We start from the raw sequence: 21,936 nt of genomic DNA, 5'->3' as shown, positions 1-21,936 counted from the left end.
ATTATTTGTTCTGGGATGATGCAGGCTCAGAATAAGGCTTCTAAACCTTGCACCTGGCAGTGTTTTGTGCCCCAGACAATTTTTGTCTCAATGTTGTCTTTCCAAAAGTCAAAACCTAATGTGGACAATTGAGCATAAAAGGCTGCAGAATACATTTGCTTAGCATTAGTCAACATACTTTTCATTCCCGTCTTATTAATATTTTTAAAGTAAAATGTTTCGGGATTTGTGAAATTACAACCTGAGAAGTATGGACATTTTTCATAAAATGTTTTTGAGCTACCCTTTGATGGCGTTGCACAATGTTCCCATTGATTATAAGTAAAAACATTTCTAGGTTTTGCAGATTTGTGCAATGATGACCATAATGATTAAAACAATACATTTGTTCATACTCTGATGAACCTTCTAAGTTTCATGTTTTGTAAATTTTGCTGACATTTCTAAGTCTGCCATCATGTTATTAACAGTCTCAAAGTCCCAATCATCAGAAAATGTACTGGGTGAAACAAAATCACTCAAGGAAACCTTAAACTGGTGTGGAATCTTCAACAGCTCAACAGGACCATAAATGTCATAATCATTTCTATCCCATGCTACCACCAGGTAGAGGAACAGCTGTGATGTTCACTGACGACAGGTCTCTTTGTTCACAATGAGATGATTTGTGTGGTTCCAGGAGCAAGTTGATGTTCTTACTTGCTGTGTCCATTTTGTCAGTCAAATTTGCTTTATTCGAGGTAAAGAACTCATAAAAGCATAAAACATTTAAAACCGTTACATCCACAGTTAGCAAATTTTTAAAACATATTTACATCCTCAAGAGAAAAAAGTTTTTAGAATGATAACGCATCATGACATCAATAATATTAAAATTCATCAATAAAACTTCAAATTCATACAATTAATTAGCAAGTGTAATCACAGAAAAGCGAGTTCCCATTAACTGGGAGAACATACGATGGCCTAGCTTCATCTCATCAAGCCTACTGTTATGCAAGAGAATTCCTTCTAATAGCCCATGCCCAGCCCAAGAATTTAGCAACTGCCACAGCGATAATTGGCAAAGAACTAGTGCAGATAATCCTTAGGGCCACATCACTCTCCCTCGTGCCAAGCTGTTTGCACATAGCCCTCAGCCAGACACGTCGGGGGACTGAGTAAGCCCCGCACACGAAAAGTAAATGGGCAATGGTCTCAGTGCTGGATTTACAGGCTGGGCAGACATGAGAATTACCCTCTACCCATCTTCCAGTTAGTGATCTGATTGGGAGAGACCCCACTCTAAGCTGGAAATATAGCTTCCTGTCCTGCGGTTTGGTTATAATATCCCAATAGAGCTCGAGAGAAGGGGAAGTTTTTATCTCCAGAAATAATCCTTCCAGAGTGGAAGGGTCTGCATCATTCCAGTTCCGGCGTTCTACCATATCCCAGTACTTTATTTTTATGGTTGCTTTTGTCGGGAACTGGGCCTCCTCTGGTTTCTCCCATAACTCATTCATACCTAGAATCCCTAGCATTCTGCGCAAATCCCCTAGCCAGCCTATCGTGTGAAACTTGTCGCAGTTAATTACATCCAGAAAGCCCCTTGCGTAGTGAGCGAGTTCGGGGGTGACCCAGATGCACCGCCAATATGAAATGGGTCTTAGTCTAGCCATATCTGAGATGGCTTTCCTGCCTAGCTCGAAAGGTAGAGGCTTCATGGGTGTACTTTTAGGGAGGTCGACAAGATTTCGAAGGAATTTGTTCTCGGCGAGCGTTAGTGGGGCTAGATTGCCATAACCCTAGAGCTCTGCGCCATAAAGCGCCGAGCTAATGGATTTGGCCTCATATATTTGAAGTGCTGGCGCAATAGGTTTAGTCAAAGACCTTCTGTATTCAGCACTTATACCACCGGTGTTTTGGCGGAATTTGAGAGCCGACATTTCTGTGTGCTTCCCCCACTTAGCACCCTTAGCTATATGGATACCGAAGTAAACAAAGTCCGAAACCATTTCTACCTTTTGGCCATCCATGAAGAAATTCCCTCTGAAGCTGGAATGGGGGTTGAATGTCATGAGCTTCGTTTTGGCTACATTTACTTCAAGCCCATGATCAGTGCAAAAACCCTCGAAAATGTTCAAGGCACGCTGCAGGCCACTGGGGGTTTTGGATAGTATGAGCGTGTCAACTGCAAATAGTAGGATTGGCGTTTTCACACCATCCAAAGTTGGAGCATCTACAGAGGCAGACAACATACGCTCCACTACTCCATTAATGTAAAGGGAGAAAAACATCGGGGCCATGGCACAGCCTTGTCGTACCCCCCGTTCTACCGGGAACTCGTCAGTTACTTGCCCGTGTCTCCCCCACTGAATCCTTGCGGAATTTGACTCATGGAGTCTCATCACTAGCGATAGGGTTTCAAGTGGCATGCCCATCTCAGCTAGGACTTTCCAAAGCAGGGAGCGAGGGACTAGGTCGAAAGCTGCACAGGCAGCATAAAGACTGCCCTTCGCCAACTGCACTGTCTTCCAATGTAGCACCGTAAACCGAAAAATCTGGTCTGTAGTGCTAGTCAGTTTACGAAAGCCTGCTTGGTAGGAAGATAGAACATTATTTTCTTCCTCCCAGTTCATGATTTTTGCCAGGGTCATTTTGCCTACGACCTTCTGTACTGTGTCTATAAGGCTGATGGGCCTGTAATTCCCTGGTGTCCATTTTACTGTATTTCCCATCTATCAGCTTTCCCAAACTTAAAACAAGAATGAGCCATAGTAGGAAAAAAATGACACCTAACACAATCCAAAATTTAACTCACGGTGAAACTAGATATGTATTTGTAAGCTGGTGAAAAAGTTCTGTTACTTGTTCCTTGAAAGTTGTATTCTGGCGTTGTTTCGGGCTCACTGGGATCCTCAGAAAAGGCATCAAAGTTGATGAAATAGCCAGAGGCAGTTCTTTCAATTGTTGGCATTGCATCTGGATTATTTGAAATCGCTGGAGCTGCTTGGTCCCTCAACATATTAGTATAGTCAGATGCTACTTCATTGTAGACGGGAGTTTCTTGACAAACTGTTATTTGGCTATTAGGAGGCACAAGTTCCATGGCTTTGTTGCATAGTCCTTCTTTTCTTTCTGCAGATTCTTCAAAGGTGATGAGTCTCTCAGTTTGAACCTCTTGGATAGTAGCAAGATTTGGTCGTCTGCTACACCTTTGGAGTCCACTGGGCCTACTACTTATTATCGGCCACATGGTGTGGTTTTACCAGGTCAATTGTTACAAACCCGTTCTCCTTTCTTCCAGCAAGGGGCGGCAGTAACACTGTTCTTGATCGGTAGATAGCTAGCACAGGTACTGGTTTTCAGTAAGAAGGCCCAAATTCCTTCTTGTCCGCTATTTTTTCTCTGACCAGATCCCCAATCTTTGGAATCCAGACAGGTCTTGCTGGGACAGGTAGTTTCTCTTCAGTGGCCGTTGGTTGCCGTTCTGTGTTGCTTAGACTTCTTCTTGTTTCATTTAAGTCCTGCAAAACAACCAAATGATCTTTGATATCAAAGGGTTTTTGTTCTACCACTGAGGTATGACAATCGAGGTCTACGACAATCATTCTAGTACCAAAAAGAATTTCGTATGGAGTGATTACAACCAGATAATTTCTTGGCAGATTGTTAAGACTACTTTGGACACTTATTAGATGTTTGACCCACCCGTCACCCGAGCTTAATACCCTTGCTGTTATAGATTGCTTTAAGTCACGGTTTTTTCTTTCCACAACAAATTTCCCTCAGGATTGAATGGACTTGAGTACCGCAATGCAACGCCCAAGCCCAAGCTCCTTGTGAGCTCGAGAGCTAAAAGCAGGACCCTGGTCAGAATGTAGCGTGCCGATTGCGTATGTGCTGATAAAGACTCACAAATCTTTTAGAACAGTTCAGGCGTCAGCCGAGCGCTGAGGTCATATCCAAATGAATCTTGTCCTAATAGTTGTGGGACCGCTTTCGTCCATGGTGACGTCTGCGTGTAGAAAGTCTAATGCTGTCTAACAATGGTGTCTGTACTTGGCTGGCTACACTGTAGTCAGGTATCTGGTGGCTCTCTATGCTGTGATCTCTGTAGCAGACATCGCAATTAATTCCAAATTCGTAAATGTGGGCATTCATCCCTGGCCACCAGTACATCTCTTTTAATTCTAGTAGAGATTTTGAGATGCCTTGATGTATCAGACCCTCTCCTGTTGTAACGTATCTAAGGCTCTAGTGTAATTTTCATGATTCATGCCCTTATATAGATATAACTTATCATATCCTTATATAGGCATAAGATTCATAACCATATTTAGACACAGCCAATGCAGTCCAAATACGGCATGGCTACTTCCACTAAGCTCCCAGAGTACAACGAGTTCTTGAAGACAACCTGCCTTCAGCAGTACGGGAATTCCCCCTGCTTCAGTATTGATTTGTCCCAGAACTCCTGGAGTGTGTAAAGAACTTCCAGTTCTTAGTGACGTTATTATGTCCACCCTTACGTCAAACTCAGCACCTTCCAGGTATAAACATGCCCACATCTGCCTTAGCAAAACACACAGTGGTTTTGGAGCAGATCGACTAACTACTGTAGTGTAGTTCCTATATTCCAAATAGGCTCTGCGCATTGGAATAACATAAACAGCAGTGTAGATGTAGGACTGAGGTCATCTAGGTCTCTACTGACTATGTTGGACTTAATTAGTTTTGCCAGCTAGCACAGAGGTCACTAGAAACTTTCTTAAATGTTCAGGAAAGGGTTAACCGTCCTGATTTAGACAAGAAGGGATTAGTTTCTGACAACCGCATAAACATGACAACTTTGCTCCCCCAGAATAAAGAGTGTATCTCTAGAGTCGTGTGAAAACAATAGACAGATATTTCACTCAGTCAATCGTGCATGCTTAGTTCCACCAGAGTGCAGAGAAATAGAGAGATGGCCGTTTTCAATAAAAGGTGTTTTTTATTGAACAGTCTTCTTTCTCATGCAAGAGAAATGAATTGCCACAATTGCAATACTTATTATAAAGTAAAGTGCGTACAGTAAAAGTATTATTATGAAATAATACTGTAAAAGCATTGATATGGTTTCTTAGCCATAAGATTCTTTAAAATGGATAAAATATATACATACATAAAAACATTGACTAACGAACTCAACTGGTGCTTCTAAATACGCCTACCCCGGTGTACCTGACCTAAGCCTAATACGTGGGAAGGAGTAAGTCAGTTTGCGGTTTTTAAGTTAAGTTACGTTTTTGCCAAGTATCGAAATCAAGAATTCTCTCTATGGATTTAATCAGCTCCGTACCTTGGTTATAGAATGAAGGAGGTCTTGTATCTCGCTTCTCAGGATTCGATCTCCCAGCAGCCCGCGAGGGTGACTTGGGAACACCGGAGCTGGATTTTCTCGGCTGGAGAAAAAGACAAGGTCTCTCTCAGTGCGTCAAGGGGAGGGGCGGTTTCCGTCGGCTCTCATAACAGCTGGGCTCCCGGGCAAGTAGAACGTCGCTCTGCTCCCAACCACTGTGTGTTTGCTTAAGGCAACGTTCGTATATTTATACCTGAAAGGTGCCGGGTTTGACGTAAGGTTGGACATAAGACGTGACTAAGAACCAACAGTTCTTTCTGGACTCTAGGAGTTCTTGTGCAAATCAAATCAAAAGCAGGGGGTTTTCCCGGGCTGCTGGAGGCTTGGTTTGTTTAAAGAACGCGTTGTGCTTTCTAGGAGTCTATGGGAGTAGCCTTCCCGTGTTTTGGACTGCATGGGCTATTACTAAATATGGATATGATTCGTATGCCTTTATAAGGATATTATTAGTTATAACCGCATAAGAGCATGAATCGGGAATATCGAATTAGGATCCTAGATAGAAATACAACACTACTTGCCCAACACCCTTCTGTATGTGAGTGCCGAAGTAAGCCAACCTTCCCTGCTGACGCACTGAGAGAGACGCTGTCTTTTCTCCTGCCGAGAAATCCAGCTCCAGTGTTTCCCTGCTACCCTTGCGGGTTACTGGGAGATCGAGTCCTGAGAGAGAGATACAAGACCTCCTTCATTCTATAACCAAGGTACGGAGCTGATTAGACCCTTAGAGGATTCTTGGATAGATTCTTGGCAGAAACTATTTAACTCAAGCTACACCTCCCTTACTTCTTCCCTTGTACTAGGCTTAGGTTAGGTACACCGTGGTAGGCGTACTTTAGATGCACCAGTTGAGTACTTTTAGTCATTATTTATCATTGTATGTATTTTATCTATTTTATGTATCTTATGGCTTAGAAACCATATAAATGCTTTTAAAGTATTATTTCATAATACTCTTTAACTGTACACACGTTACTTCATAGCAAGTATTACGATTGTAGCAATTCACCTCTCTTGCATGAGAAAGAAGACTGCTCAATAAATAACCTTTTTATTGAAAACGCCTGTCTTTCTATTTCTCTGCACTTCTGGTGAAACGAAGCATGCACGATTGACTGAGTGAAATAGCCATCTATTGTTTCCGTGACTCTGGAGACATATTCCTTATTCTTGGGGAACAAAGTTGTCATGTTATATGGTTGTCAGAAACAAATCCCTTCTTGTTTAGTCGAGAAAGTTTCTAGTGACCTCTGAGCTAGCTGGCATTCACAATTAAGTCTAACATATTCAATAGAGACCTAGTCGACTTCAGTCCCACGTCTAAACTGTCGTTTATGTTATTCCAATGCGCAGAGCCTATTGGGAATATAGGAACTACACTACCTGGCGCCCAACGTTTGGTAAGGCGGTAATTTAACGCTAGATACTAGAGTAACTCAGTCGTGCTTTTCACACAGACCCCTTTTTCCATAAAAACTCCAATAGACATCTGGAGTGGGTAAAAGGTTAGTATCCGCCAGAACTAAGTAGGACGAGAATCCTATGTATTATTTTTTTTTGGTTTATTCAACGTCGAAGGATACAGTGTCCAAAATATTGTGCACCTAATCTTTGTTTCCTTGAAACTTGCTCTGCAAACTTTCTGTCCGCAAAATGACGGAGAGGGACGACGAAAGGGAGATAGCTAGAATAGCAACTGAACTATTAGCAGAAGACACAAGTCTTCAGCAAAACGACCTAGATGCAGTAATCATCCCGGTAAATGTAAGAAAAAGTGTAACTTACAAACTTATAAATAGTGGTGTACCATCAAGAGGTGGTACAGTCATATTTGTGGTAGAGGCACATGAATATCGGCAGACAGAGGTTTTCTATTCATTGGTAACTTTTCCAGCAGCAAAAGCTGTGACACTCGAGTTCCACTACTACAAAGCAGGGGAAACTCCAGCGGAATACGTTACTTTCGAGGACGTTGAAATTCCACTAACTTACCAGGAGCATCAGCTCTGGTTTAGTGGCGCCCTAAAACATCAAAATCCCATTACCAGGCTCGGTCCACTAGGTAGACAAGGAGCCACATGGCCGGTTCTAGCCAGTTATACACCACATCCTGACATTGAAGAAATGTCGGACAGAGAACTGTTAGTTCAACTAAAACAGTTAATTAAAATTCATAGACAATTGGTCCAATATGTCATGCGGACTTTAACAGTCCAACCTGAAATAAAAATTCCACAACACACCCCTCACCAGGGGAACACAAATAAAATTACACCACAGACTATACAATCAGTCATTGGTAAATTACCCACAAAACGGGAACACATTCCGTTCTGGTTGTCTCAAAAGATTACTCAAATAGAGGCAGTATTCCCTGATAGTGCACCTCATGAAAAACACAGAATTCTGACAATCTGTTTACCAATGGGGATCGCAAAACATGTGGAAGACTGTGACACTTGGGGAACAGTCTTTGCTTCAATCTACACAAAAACACATGGTGTTCCGTCTATGACGGTTATACCAGACGTACTAAGACAGATTCAAAATGAATACGGTCCAGAGCCTGCTTTAAATCTAGGTATGAAATTACTGAAAGATTTTAAACAAGTCTCTTCTATACTACTAGCCAACATAAAAGGAGAAGCAGCATCAGTGGCGATCTGCCAAAAATTAAAAGAAACAGAAATAGCAGACCAACCTTTTGAACTTGCCAGAATAATTGAAAAATCCTATGAAGAATTAGGTACAGATAGTTTGGGTGGGAAACCACTAAAACCACAACTAACAGAAAATCCTGAAAAAACTTCCATTACAAATAGTTTAATTACTCCTAAAAAGAAATGGGAAACTACCAGACAGACTCTTCCTAAAGAAAAACAGTTTCAGTCCAGAGGAAGGTCTCCGCAACGGAGAGATAGATCTCCAGAACGGGGGGGGGGGGGGGGGGTTGGTCTCCACAACAGAATCCCTATAAGAAAAGATATAACTTCAGAAAAAGGGATAATTTGAAAAAACCTGACAGATATCAAGATATTGATACACGTCCCTCTCGATCTTTTCAGACTTCCTCGCAGAAATCGGAAAGAAGAGAACGGTCAGAACATAAAGAAGAGCGGGTCAAGTCCAAAGACAAGGAACCCGCTCACCAAAGTAAAAAATCTAAATTTTCCAAAAAGAAGGTAGCAAGCATAAAGATAAAACATGCCGAGGATCCTGAGGACACAACTCAAGAACGGGGACTGGGCCCAAACAATGCTAGACAGCGCAGCAGAAGTGACCATAGCTCGCAAGATCCTGATGAATCTTCTGGAGACAGTGGACACGAATGAGTACATTCAGGTGGAAACTGCAGACACCAGAGTTAGTGTACCCCATAAATTATATGAAATAACATTGCCTATAGAAGGGGACATAACTAGGAATATAATAGGTCTCTTTTGGGACAATCTATCTAAAAGCTATGATATTCTTCTAGCTGAGAAAGACTGGCCACCAGAATTTGTTAGGGAGTGCCCACATGGCGAAGAAATGATTATGCCTGCCTTCTCAAATCATATTCCAATTCATAAAAAATACATATATGCAAGAAAATGGGCAGTGGCCCAAGCCCCTGCAATCTATAAAAATCATGTAGGATGGGATGAGGAATCCCCTCACCATAAAATCCAGTTAAAAAATCAATCTATTGCACAAAGGCAGTATCCTGTTAAGCAAAAAGCTAAAAAACAAGTCAGGGAGATCTTAGATCAACTTGAGTACCAGGGGGTGATTGAAACATGCACCTCACAAATGAACAATCCTTTGTTTCCTGTCTCCAAACCAGACAATTCATATCGTCTAGTATTGGACTACAGACATTTAAACTCGTGTTGCAAAACATTTGCAGTACAAAATTCACACAGTGCAGCACTGATGAATAACATCGTGCGCAAAAAATATAAAACAACATTAGATATTTCAAATGGTTTCTTCTGTCAAAACATAGCACCAGAAAGCAGGTATTTGACCGCTTTCTCAAGTATGGGGGCCCAGAGGCAATTTTGCCATCTCCACCAGGGATTCAAGAATAGCCCAGGATTATTTTCAGCCAGAGAAACAGAGTTACTACAAATGTATGATGATGAGCCACTATCTTATGTCGATGACATCTATGTAACAGACGATGATTTGGACAGGCACTTGAAAAGAGTGAACACCATTATACTTGGGTTCGCATCTGAAGGGTACAAATTCAACTTTAAAAAATCATGGATTGCCCACCTCACTGTCCTATTTCTAGGATATGAGTTATCAAGTGAAGGGAAAAGCCTAGCAGCCAATTTCTTAGAGAAATGTGCGCTGCTCCAAGCACCAAAAATGCTGAAAAACTTACAATCAATTCTAGGTTTCCTGAATTTTGGAAGAACTTACGTTCTGAATTACGCATAGAGGGTTAAACCTCTCTACGAATTAATAAAACCTGATTTTAAACAAACTAATTGGACTCATAAACACACAGAAATTTTACGTTCTATACAAACAGACATGTTAGCTAAAACAAAGCTCCAAACACGTGTAAACGAACGCAACCTTGTAATCCAAGTCACCCCAGGAAGATGCGGATTCACGTACCTGACCTATAACGAAGGTGAAACGATACCAATAGCTTACAAATCACACTTGTACACACAAGCTGAAATAAAATTCACTTCAACTGAGAAAATTCTGACAGCGGTTCAACCTGCTGTAGCAAAAGAAAGAGCCCTCGCACAGGGAAAATGCATATCCGTCGTTACACCTGTACCTGCCTTAGAGGCAGTTCAAGAGCGAGCATTCCAAATGCTAAATCTTTACATCCAAGATGGATACAATGGGTTAATTCTCTTGCTGCAACAGACGTTGAACATGCTTTTGATCTCAATATGAAAAAAAACTAGAATATCTAGAATATGAACACGAATTTCCTCTGCCGACCGAAATTCTGCCTCTCGAACAGAACGTCTGCGTAATTTACACAGACGGATCTGCGCAACATTGGATTGTGGAAAAACAAGTATACAATGCGGCATGTGCGATTGTAAAAGGTCGTTGGCGCATAGGTAAATTCAGACCAATGGTCACTAAAACTCAGCTCAGAAACTGTACAGCTCAGCGAGCTGAACTACAGGCATTAAAGATGGCGCTTGAAAATGCCGATCGTGAATTCCCCACACTCATAGTGTGCGATTCGTATTACTGCGTCCAGTCTTACAATGAAAACTTGCAGAGCTGGGTTCAAAACGGTTTCAAAGATGCAAAAGGTGGCACAATAAAGCATAAAATGCTTTGGGAAAAAGTAGTTCTTTTACAGAAAGAACTACGAAAGACTCACGTGATCCATACACTGAGTTATCAACGTGATGGCGTTCACGTTGCAGGGAATTCATTGGCAGATGAAGCCGAAAAGGCAGCCATCCACACGGCTTCCGTAGCTACAATTAAGCGTTCTAAAAACAGAATAGACTGTGAAAAGCTACTAGCAGTAAAAGCCTCAATGGAAGGCAATTATGCGGCGTTACCTCTAAATTATCCACTCGGAAATACATACATAATTGATGCAAACTCCGTTCCTTTTGCTCAAATCCCTGGAGTGGGGGACAGAGGGCCCGATTCACAGAATGAACTTTAGACTCAATCCTAAACTTACTACTATTTTGGTATTCACAGAATGCACTTACTACTTTTGGCATTCACAGAAAGAACTTACTACTTTTGGTATTCACAGAAGTTAGAATTTTGTCTTAAGACAAACATAAGACAAACTTAAGACAGACTTAAGACAAAATCCTAACTTAAGTCTGTCTTAAGTTTGCGCACGATGTTACTCATCAGTGCTGCACTGTGTGCATTTTGTACTGCAAAGGTTTTGCAACAAGAATTTAAATGTCTGTAGTCCAAAACTAGAGGATATTATTGTCTGGTTTGGAGACAGGAAACAAAGGATTGTTCATGGGCGAGGTGCATGTTTCAATCACCCTTTGCTATTCAAGTTGATCTAAGATCTCCCTGACCTGTTTTTTAGCTTCTTGCTTGACTGGATACTGCCTCTGAGCAGTTGGTTGATTTTTTTACTGGATCTTATGGTGAGGAGAGTCCTCATCCCATCCCACATGATTTTTATTTAATGCTGGAGCCTGGGCTACAGCCCATTTTCTGGCATAGGTGTATTTTTTTATGAATAGGAATATGATTTGAGAAGGCTGGCATAATGATCTCTTCGCCATGTGGGTACTCCCTGACAAATTCAGGTGACCAGTCTTTTTCAGCCAGAAGGATGTCATAACCCTTAGATAGTTTTTTCCCAAAAGAGTGCTCTTATTTTTCTAGTTATGTCCCTCTCTATTCGGAGTGTTACTTCATATAACTTATGGGGTACACTAACCCCAGTATCGGCAGTTTCAACTTGAATGTATTCATTCAGTCCACTGTCTCCAGATGATCCTTCAGGATCTTGCGAGCTATGGTAACTTCTGCTGCGCAGTCCAGCATTGTCTGGGCCCACTTCCCGTTCTTGAGTTGTGTCCTCAAGATCCTCGTCATGTCTTATTTTGAGACTTGCTACCTTCTTTTTGATGAATTGGGTATTCCTATTTTTTGGGACGTGTTGATCGTCTTTGGATTCTTCCTTGTGTTCTGATCGTCCTCTTCTTTCCGATTTCTGTGAGTCTGAAAGGTACGAGAGGAACATGTATCAGTATCTTGATATCTATCAGGTTTTCTCAAAATATCCCTGTTTCTGAGGTTATACCTCTTTTCATAGGGCTCCTTTTGAGGAGACCTACCGCTGGATTGAGAATGCTTCTCTTTAGGAAGTGTCTGTCTAGTATTTTCCCACTTCTTTTTAGGAGTGGTGAATTGTTTTTAATAAAAACTTTTTCAGGATTTTCTGTTACTTCGGGCTTTCCTAGTTTCCCACCCAAACTTTCTCTACCTAGTTCCTCATAGGATTTTTCTATTATTCTGGCCAGTTCATATGGTTGCTCAGTTACATCAAGTTCTTTTAGTTTTTGGCGGATTGCCATGGATGCTGCTTCACCTTTAATATTATAGCTGAGACTTGTTTGAAATCCTTTAGTAACTTCATACCGAGATTTAAAGCAGGCTCTGCCCCGTATTCATTTTGAATCTGTTTCAGGACGTCTGGTATTACCGCCAAGGACAGAACACCATGTGTTTTTGTGTAGATTGCAGCAAAGACTGTACCCCAAGTGTCACAGTCCTCCAGGTACGGTGCAATCCCCATTGGCAAACAGATTGTTAGAATCCAGTGTTTCTCATGAGGTGTACTATCTGGAAATACTGCCTCGATTTGAGTAATTTTTTGAGCTAACCAGAATGGAATTTGTTCCCTTTTTGTTGGTAATTTACTGATGATCGATTGTCTGGTCTGTGGTGTTATTTGGTTTGTGTTCCCCTGATGAGGGGTGTGCTGTGGAATTCTTATAGCAGGTTGGACTTTTAGAGTCCGCATGACATATTGGACCAATTGTCTATGTATTTTAATTAATTGTTTTAGCTGAGCTAATAGTACTACATCTGACATTCTTTCAATGTCAGGATGTGGTGTATAGCTGGCTAGTACCGGCCATGTTTAATGTGATTTTGATGTTGTAGGGCACCTTTAAACCAGAGCTGATGCTCTTGGTAAGTTAGTGGAATTTCAATGTCCTCAAAAGGAACGTATTCCGCTGGAGGTTCCTATATCTTGTAGAAGTGGAACACATGTGATCTTGGATTCACTTCAGAGAAGATAATCCATGAATAGAATACCTCTGTGTGCCTCTATGACGAAAATTACCCTACCACCTCTCGATGATATGCCATTTTGTATAAGCTTTATAGCGATAGTTTTCCATACGTTTTCCGGGATGGTTATAGCATCCACATTGGTTCTTGAAAACCTGTAAGGTTTAAACCCAGTTGGTTTGCATTTACTGCATCTCCACTGTTTTCTTCGTCACTAGTCGACATTTTGTTGACTGAAAATTTGCAGAGCAAGTTTCAAGGAAACAAAGATAAGGTGCACAATATTTTGGAACACTGTATCCTTCAGCGTTGAACAAAACCAAAAACTAATACATAGGATTTTCGTCCTACTTAGTTATGGCGGATTGTATCCTTTCACCCACTGCAGACGTCTATTGGAGTATTTTACGGGAAAAAGGGGTCTCTGTGAAAAGCACGACTGAGTTACTCTAGTATCTAGCATTAAATTAGTGCCTTACCAAACGTTGGGCGCCATGTAGTGTAGTTTCTATATTCCCAATAGGCTCTGCGCATTGGAATAATAGATCCTATAGATGTGATGTAGGACTTTTGTCTACTAGGTCGCTATCGAATATATTAAACTTAATTGTGAGTGCCAACTAGCTCAGAGGTCACTAGAAACTTCTCGTATTCACAAGAAGGGATTCGTTTCTGACAACCGCATAAACATAACAACTTTGTTTCCCCAAGATAAAACGTATCTTCAAAGTCGTGGAAACAATAGATAGATATTTCACTCAGTCATTCGTGCATGCTTCATTTCACCAGAGGTGCAGAAAAATAGAGAGACGGGCGTTTTCAATAAAAGTATTCATTGAACAGTCTTCTTTCTCATGCAGAAGAAATGAACTGCTACAATCATAATACTGGCTGTAAAGTATAATGCGTACAACAGGAAGAGTATTATAAAATAATACTGTAAAAGCATGGTATGGTTTCTAAGCCTTAAAATACATACATAAATAAATAAAGACTAAAAGTACTCAACTGGTGCTTCTAAAATACGCCTACCCCGATGTAAGTTTAGTATTCTTTTGCCAAGAATCTATCCAAGATTTCTATTAGGGTCTAATCAGCTCCGTACCTTGGTTTAGAATGAAGGAGGTCTGGTATCTCTCAGTCTCAGGACTCGATTTCCCTACTCCCCGCAAGGGGAGCCTGGAAACACTGGAGCTGGATTTCTCGGCAAGAGACAAGACAGCGTCTCTCTCAGTGTGTCAGCTGGAGGGTCGGCTTCCTTCGGCACTTGCTGCAGCGAGATGCGTCGGGCAAGTAGATAGTCGAACTGCTCCAAACCACTGTGTGTTTGCTTGGGCAAGTGTGGGCATATTTATACCTTGAAGGTGCCGAGTTTGACGTAAAGGTGGACATAATAACGTCATCAAAGAGTCTCAGTTCTTTGAAAACTCCATGAGTTCTTGGACAAATCAATATTCAAGCAAGGGGAAGTCCCTAACTGCTGAAGCCGAGTTTTCCAAGAAATCGTTGTGGCTTTTCGGAACTAGTGGAAGTAGCCATGCCATATTTGGACAGCATGAGCTATGTCTAAATATGGTCATGATTTCTATTCTATATAAGGCCAAGGTGATTTATACCTATATAATGGCATGAATCGGGAAAATTACACTAGGGTCCTGAAACGCTATACAACAAAGCCACCATTATGACTTCATGTTTCTCCTAATGTGCTAGCTCTTGAGAACTAACATCCAAACATCACTCTCAAGTCCTGACTCCTGGATTTAGGAAAGCCAAACCAGGGATAATTTGTTGGACGCTACCACCAAGAAGATGTAGAACTCATTGCCTCTAGTCAAAGTCAAACTCAAATTTTAAAAAACTTTATTCGATATTAACTAAAAATAGACCATAAAAGTACAATGGAATACATTGACAATATAATAATATCAAGAAAGGTTCAGACAAAGCCAGTAGTCATTCACCCTCAACCTAACCTTCTGACTTTTAGGAAACAGATTAAAATATTCCTATTTGCCTACAAAGGCTAATCGCTGAAGCATTTTTTTAATATGGAGCTCCATCCCTGATAGCTCTGTTTCCGCCATCTTTTTGTACTAGTATATTTTTGCTCATTCATAAATAGGCTATGTGTGTATTGAACTGGTGGTCTCGGGGTTCCATTATTGCGCTGGGACACTTCCATAGAAGTAACTGCTCGCTCTTTATAAGTAGCTTAATTCTCTCAAGTCCATAATCCAATGAATAACAATTTTTTTAAAAACTTTCTTCTAGACTTTTTGAACATCAAAATGAATGGCTGATGGGCAGTCTAATGGATCTCAGGTACCATACCACCAAAGACAGTGCTCTGGGAAGTGAAGATAACGTAAGTCCTCGTGGCATGTCTTCCTCGTCGGAGAGACTCAGCATCTGCGGAGATCCAGCCGTGGACGACATACCCTCATTTACAGCTGCTGGGGATCAGCGCCATCAGAGGAGCCTGCCTTCTGAGATTGACATGTCAAGCATTCTGATGGATTCTCTGTACAGTAAAGGGGACAGCAGCCCACCGGTGAGTTTTTTCTTCCTGTTTGACATTGCATGGCGTGTTTGTGGGCTGTATAAATCTTTTACTTACTTATTCATCCTTTACAGTAAGTGATCAGCTTTGTTAGTGTGTTCTAAGCAGAAGCTGTTGTCAAATCAACTGTCAAATAATTGGTATTTAATACATGGAAAATACAGCACGTATTTTTACATGGGTGACACACCCAATTTAGCCCTTCGCATGTATGATTTCCCAAAACAGAAAGCTATGGGCCTGATTTAGATCTTGACGGACGGATTGCTCCATCACAACGGTGACGGATATCCTGCCTGCTGAAATATAAATCCCATAGGATATAACGGGATTTGAATTTCGGAGGACAGGATACCCGTCAGCATTGTGACGTAGTAACCCGTCCACCAAGATCTAAACCAGGCCCTATGTTTTTTAGCAGTTGGTTAACAGGGATAAAAACTGCTAACATCATTTATTTGTGACAAATGACTTGGAATTGCAAATAGTCCAAATTATAGCATATTGTACTTCACCTGAATGCTGATTGTGTCATATCCATCGGCTCCATTACATCACCATCTAGTGCCTGTGCCAGTCAGAAATGCCTGAACTCTCCCGTTTAGTTGCTGGAACTAAACTTGGCAGTTAACTAAAAAATATGCCTGTAGCGGGCTCTGTGCTATATAGTTATGTATGACACAAGGGACATCATCTGCATGCCCGTCACTCATTGGCTTGCCAGGTGTCATGGAGAACAGAGACCGCAAGACGTTCGTTAGCCTGCTTCGCTGTTTGGGAGGGTTGGTCATGAGTTGAGACAGCCATGCTTTTCACAAAACTGTAGGCCACAGCTACACGAGTTTAGCATCCAGCTGTTAGCCTTAGTCCGGATGTGTTCACTGGGGACCTAAACAGCCCAACCCGTAGCACTGGCCATGTGTACATCGCCCAACAGACATTAGAACGTGGAAAGTTGCAAAGATCATAGACCACAGCAGCTTCCACTGGCTAAAAACTACACACACATATCTCTATTGAACATGTGGACTTTTATGGCCATGGTCTACAATTTGTATTACAGAAATTTTACTCACTTTACCTCGCTAAGGTACAGAATGATCTGTTCGTATACTTTTGCCTTAAAATTCTTGGCTTCCTTTTTAGGGGGCTATTACACAAGTCATTCTTGAGCGACCGTGGAACATGCACATTTTAGAATGCCCATAAAGTTTTTGTCACTTCATAATTCCCGCTGTAGAGGCCTGCAGCACTGGTCCTATTGTTGCAATGTCAGGTAATGTATTGCCTAAACACTTTCCAGTGGCAAGCATGCCTCGACAAAGCCAATATGTCACGCCATTGGGACCTGTTGGCTTTGGCAATGGTTTTAGCTATGCTGTATAGCATCCCCAATGCTGTGCAGCATGGCTACAGAGTAAATTAAAAAGCGATATGACGTATCCACTGCCTCATTTTGTAGGCGGGTGCAAAAATAGGACCAAAAATTGGAAAAAAAGTAGTGCAAAAGCATTTTTTTCTTTTTTTTGAGGCAAGGGAAAACGGAGGGCACAACAGTAGTTTAGCAAGGATGGCATGGGCCCTGGTGCAAGCAACTAAAACGGCTCCTTTGGCTGCTCTTGTGGTAGTAACATACAGCAATTATACGTGTTCAATGGCCCCCTCAAGATTCTAGGCCTCAGGGCCTTTGCATCTGCTGCACCAATGGTAGTTGGGTCTCTGGTGTTTGGGGGAAGCAACACAGAGGACGTGGGTGGGAAAGGAAGCAATGCCAGGGGCAAAGCAACCCAGGGGGTGGAGAAGCAACATGAAGAGGGAGGGAGAAGGAATTATAGAGGGGGGTGCAATATGGATGGCATGGTGAAAGCAACAGGAGTGAGAGAGAGGATCATGTAGCATGGAGGAAGAGAAGCACAAAGACCATCGAAAGCACATGGGCGATTAAGCAATGTGGGCGAGAAGCACATGAGAGCGGGCACAGCGCAGAGGGGGTGGGGAGAAGCTCATGACCGAGGAAAAGCAAGACAAAGCACAGCAGAAGGGGCGAGAGCAGAACACAAGGATTCTCATGGAGTGCTTAACCAAAAAGATAAAAGTAGTCCTTCAAAAGTGAGCAGTGTAAGGTTGCAAGTACTTTGTCCATGCTCCAGAGAGGGGCAAACTCAAGAAGAGGAAGTAAAGCCCACACAAGGTGACGGGCAGAAGCAAGCGAATGAGAGTGACCATAATGCCAACCAATGGTGAGCAATGGGCGGGCTCTTAGTCCACTGTCATTAGACAATAAGGCGATTAGGCAATAGGTCTTTTCGCCAATTGACAGCTTGTGCGGTCTTATAGACGAGACTTAAAATCTCAACTAGTGTGTCACTTATGCTGGTGACTTACTTGCTTATGGAATTTTGGCCTGTAGCTTCCTTTGTCAATGCTTGGTGATTTCTCCAGTTTTGTAAAATATGTATTCATTGGAGGATTTTGCATTTTAGGTGTAAGTGATTTGATCTTGTTACCTGCAGCTCCATGTTGATGTTATGTCCTCCACTTGCATGTGATATTATTCTGCTACTAAATGAGCAGAGCTCAAACCACGTCTACAGCTGTTTCTTGTGCAGCTCTAGAGAAAGGCTGAAAACCGCTTCTGTCACTTCTACACCACAGATAGCCTTGTCAGTAATCGAGGACAACTAGCTCCTTCCTGCAGTTCCTCAGCCCATTACAGAAAGGCAAAAGCTTCCTTAGTGTAAAAATGGTTGTTTCATCAAATATAGTATTAAGTAAGCATTGCAGCCAAAATACAAAGAAGAAGTAATAAATAAAAAATTCTGTCACCTAAATGTGACACCTATATGCTTGCAACAAAAGCGTACATAAAAAAAAATAATCATTGCACATAATTTTCTTAGAAAGTTACAGATGCTTGCTAACAAGCAGATGTATTTAGAACTGATATGAAAACCTGATGCAGTGTAAGAGATGAATACGATTCTTATTGTTGCAAGGAAAAAGTATTACTGGATTTATTTATTATTTTTATTTAGAAGTTTTCTATAGCGCTAACAAGACCCGCAGGTATCAGAGCGCTTCACAGTAGAGGACATGAAAAAGAGAACAACATGAGACAAACCCAATAAAAGCAATCGGCGAGAGACAATTTGGAAAGAAGAAAAGTTTGGACAGCAGGGCTTCTTGGTGCTGGATTCAACATTACCGCATGGATTCTCAGACGTTTGCAGCTCCAAGTTATCCACAACCAAGGGAGCGGATAAGGCACAAGGATTTAAGTTGGCTCTTGAATTCTGCATAGGACGGTAGAGTTCTGATGTGCGGGGGGATGGCGTTCCATATTTTGGGGGCATTTCCTGAGAAAGAGCAGTCCGCAGATCTCTTCCTTCTGGTTTTTGGTAGGATGAGCAGCAGGGAGTTAGAGCTTCTCAAATTTCTGGCTTGGCCTGCTTTTTTGAGCTTGTTAGCCAGGTATTCCGGTTTGCCGGTGTGGAGGGCCTTGTGGGTTAGGCAGGCCGTTCTGAAGGTACTTCGCATTTCCGCAGGGAGCCATACGAGTTCTTTGAGTGCCGGGGAGATGTGGTCATATTTTTTCAATTACATTTAGCTGAAGATATACTTCAGAACACAAGGATGACAAGAAAAACTGAAAAGGGATAAAGAACAGAAAGGAAAATGCATTGGCAAGTGTTAGACCACCAGCCACGATACACAAGTGCACTTCTTTTTAGGTACATATGATGTGATAAATTAGAGTTACTCACAGTGCCAAAGAGCTAAAAGCTGAAACAAGCTGACCTATTGCTCCAAGCTGTATATGATATGATGAAGAGGGCTGACCTTAAGTCCCTGTAAGTTTATGTATATGTGCACGTGTGTGTGTGTGTATATATATATATATGTGTGTGTGTGTGTCTGTATGTGTATTTTATTTATACAGAGAATCCTCACCCTCTGGTGACATAATTCCTAAATAAAGGAAGAAAGGATTTCCGTATGTTTAAAGTCTTGTAAAAAGGACATAGGGGATCATTAAAAGTTTAGCACTTACAGGACATCTGGAAAAAGTGTCAGATGTGCCGTCAATCCAATGTATGGTTTGCCCGGCTGAGTGAAGCAATAGGTTTCTGCCGGCAGAGCCCCAGAAGGCTCCGCTGGCAGAAACCTTTCACTGCAGTCTATCCACCACGAGGCCATCCATCATTGTATGTCTGAACATCTAGCCTATTTAGGAAGGTCGGTTTGACGTACATGTTTCCTTATCAACACTGCCAGGAAAAGCCTAGTGGAAACAAAACGAATGACCCCCACGCAGGGGATTATAAATGCGGCCGGGGAATGTTCTGCAGGTGTCTCCCCTGATGTGATGAGCATGGTGAGTGGTACTCACTTCTGGGCTTCCACCTCCTTTGAAGGTAATAAGATGGTATATGACCCTGGCAGACCACCTTAAATAAAAAATGCTTTAAGAAATGCTAATAATAATTATGCGGATAAACAGGTATGCAAACAGTCACTGCGGGGGCCAGTATGGTAAACAGTGTCCCGTAGATGCACCTAGGAAACTGCTTATGCCTGACTGTGCACAGACTGGCCTCTGGGAACAGAGAATGACAAGGAAGCTGTGTAACCTTGTAGGTCTTTATGTCTGTGCAGTGGCAAAGAGTTAATGTCAGAAAGGGGAGCATATAGAGTTGGTATTGGTTTGTTAGACAGCCTGCACACTAGTCCAGGGATAGGGTGAAGACTGGGGTCTGATGAGTCCCACTGAGGGAAGCTGTAGCCTATGCATCAGTCTGTACAATACCTCTGCATATTCTCTGGTACCCCTCTTTAATTCTGTAACATTTTTGTGAGAATAACAGAAGAATTTGAAAATGTTCTGCACATTTGAATAGACAATTTCCAGGCTTGTGCCCTGATCCCTTTAAGGACTATTTTTTCTCAGAAGGAATTATTCGACCATAGCTGCTGACAGCGGTGTCGGTGTGGTTTAAGGCTAAGCTGGGACCAATTATTTACTTTCACTATGGCACCGGGATCTTATTTGATGTTCACCTTGAATCTTAAAATGAGAAGCAGTACGAAATAACACAACATAATAATAACATGGCAATAATGCGAACGACAGAAGAAGCTCCTGGCAATTAAGTGAAAATAAATTCTGTTCTAAAAGCAATCGTATTATTAAGATGACAGCAGATGTATTTTTGGTGCATGGATTTAAGCACGTTAATAAGAGCTAGAAGCACAGTCACTAGCAGAAACCATTTTGAGGGACTGTTGATGAGGAGAATCGTAAAGAAACTCTACTTGCAGGCATCCATTGCAAGATGGCCGCTCAGACGCGTTTACAGAGGCTTTCTAACAGGTCAGCAGAGAAGGGATTACAGGTTTCACTGTGGAAGCTCTTCGACTTTGTTCAGAATGTTCACTCCCATCACACTTGTCGTGAACCTGACAAACCTTTCGTGCTGTCTTTTCATTTCCGTCACAGTAATAGTAGCAATCATAGACTTACCTCAGCGACACATGGAAAGTCGTCAAGTTGGAAAAAATGTATTGCAATACCTCAAAGCCAGCATGAAGCAAAGCGGTCAGCTTTACACGGTGTTGTTCCATATTCAGAAATTGTCAAAAGGGTTGTGCAGAAACCTTGCTATCCGTTGGCTGTTGGTTGAACAGCCCCCATGACGGAAGGTCTGATGTTGTCAATCATGCTCTGGTCATTACCAATTCAGACAAAGTATTGTCATTTTTAACAGTTAACTGGTGGACATCATCCACTTTTTACTCCTTCAAACACCACCGTGGGCCCAGTAAGGAGACTGGAGCCGTGATGGCCGGCCGGTGCCATGTTCAAATGGAGTCCTGCTGAGCTCCGGCTTCTTGCGTCTCAGTGGATGGCCAGTCTATATCATAAATTAAATGAAATACCAGTATTTGTAAAGCACACAGCTACCTCTAAAGTGGTATCCCGGCACTGGGGGCCCACGGGAAGATTAAGCAAGCTATTGCCCAGAGTCACATGGTGCTGGGCTAACCTACCGCCGGCTCCGGGGACCGAACTGTGAACCCCATAGTCCGTAATCAGGCACACTGCCCACTGCTACACACCTCTTCCACATAGTGCTACAAGTCTATGAACATTCAGTGACTGACCTGGAGAAATGGTGTGAAAGGGGGTCATTGCGCAGTCTAGCCCCTTTTAAAGATTTTAGTTTCT

The 21,936-nt window shown here is 42.0% G+C and overlaps 1 protein-coding gene across 1 annotated transcript in view; it reads left to right on the top strand.

The window, feature by feature from the left end:
- Positions 1 to 21,936, top strand: part of DEUP1 (deuterosome assembly protein 1) — a 388,243-nt gene that overhangs the window by 346,308 nt on the left and 19,999 nt on the right. Inside the window, exon 13 of the mRNA XM_086935316.1 lies at positions 15,422 to 15,701. Coding sequence (XP_086791442.1) covers positions 15,422 to 15,701 — 280 coding nt within the window. The remainder of the gene's footprint in view (positions 1 to 15,421; positions 15,702 to 21,936) is intronic.

This window comes from Lissotriton vulgaris, chromosome 8 (assembly GCF_964263255.1).
Source record: "Lissotriton vulgaris chromosome 8, aLisVul1.2, whole genome shotgun sequence".
Classification (NCBI taxonomy): Eukaryota; Metazoa; Chordata; class Amphibia; order Caudata; family Salamandridae; genus Lissotriton; species Lissotriton vulgaris.
Note: the sequence above shows the minus strand (reverse complement) of the source record. Positions and strands in the feature narration are given on the sequence as shown.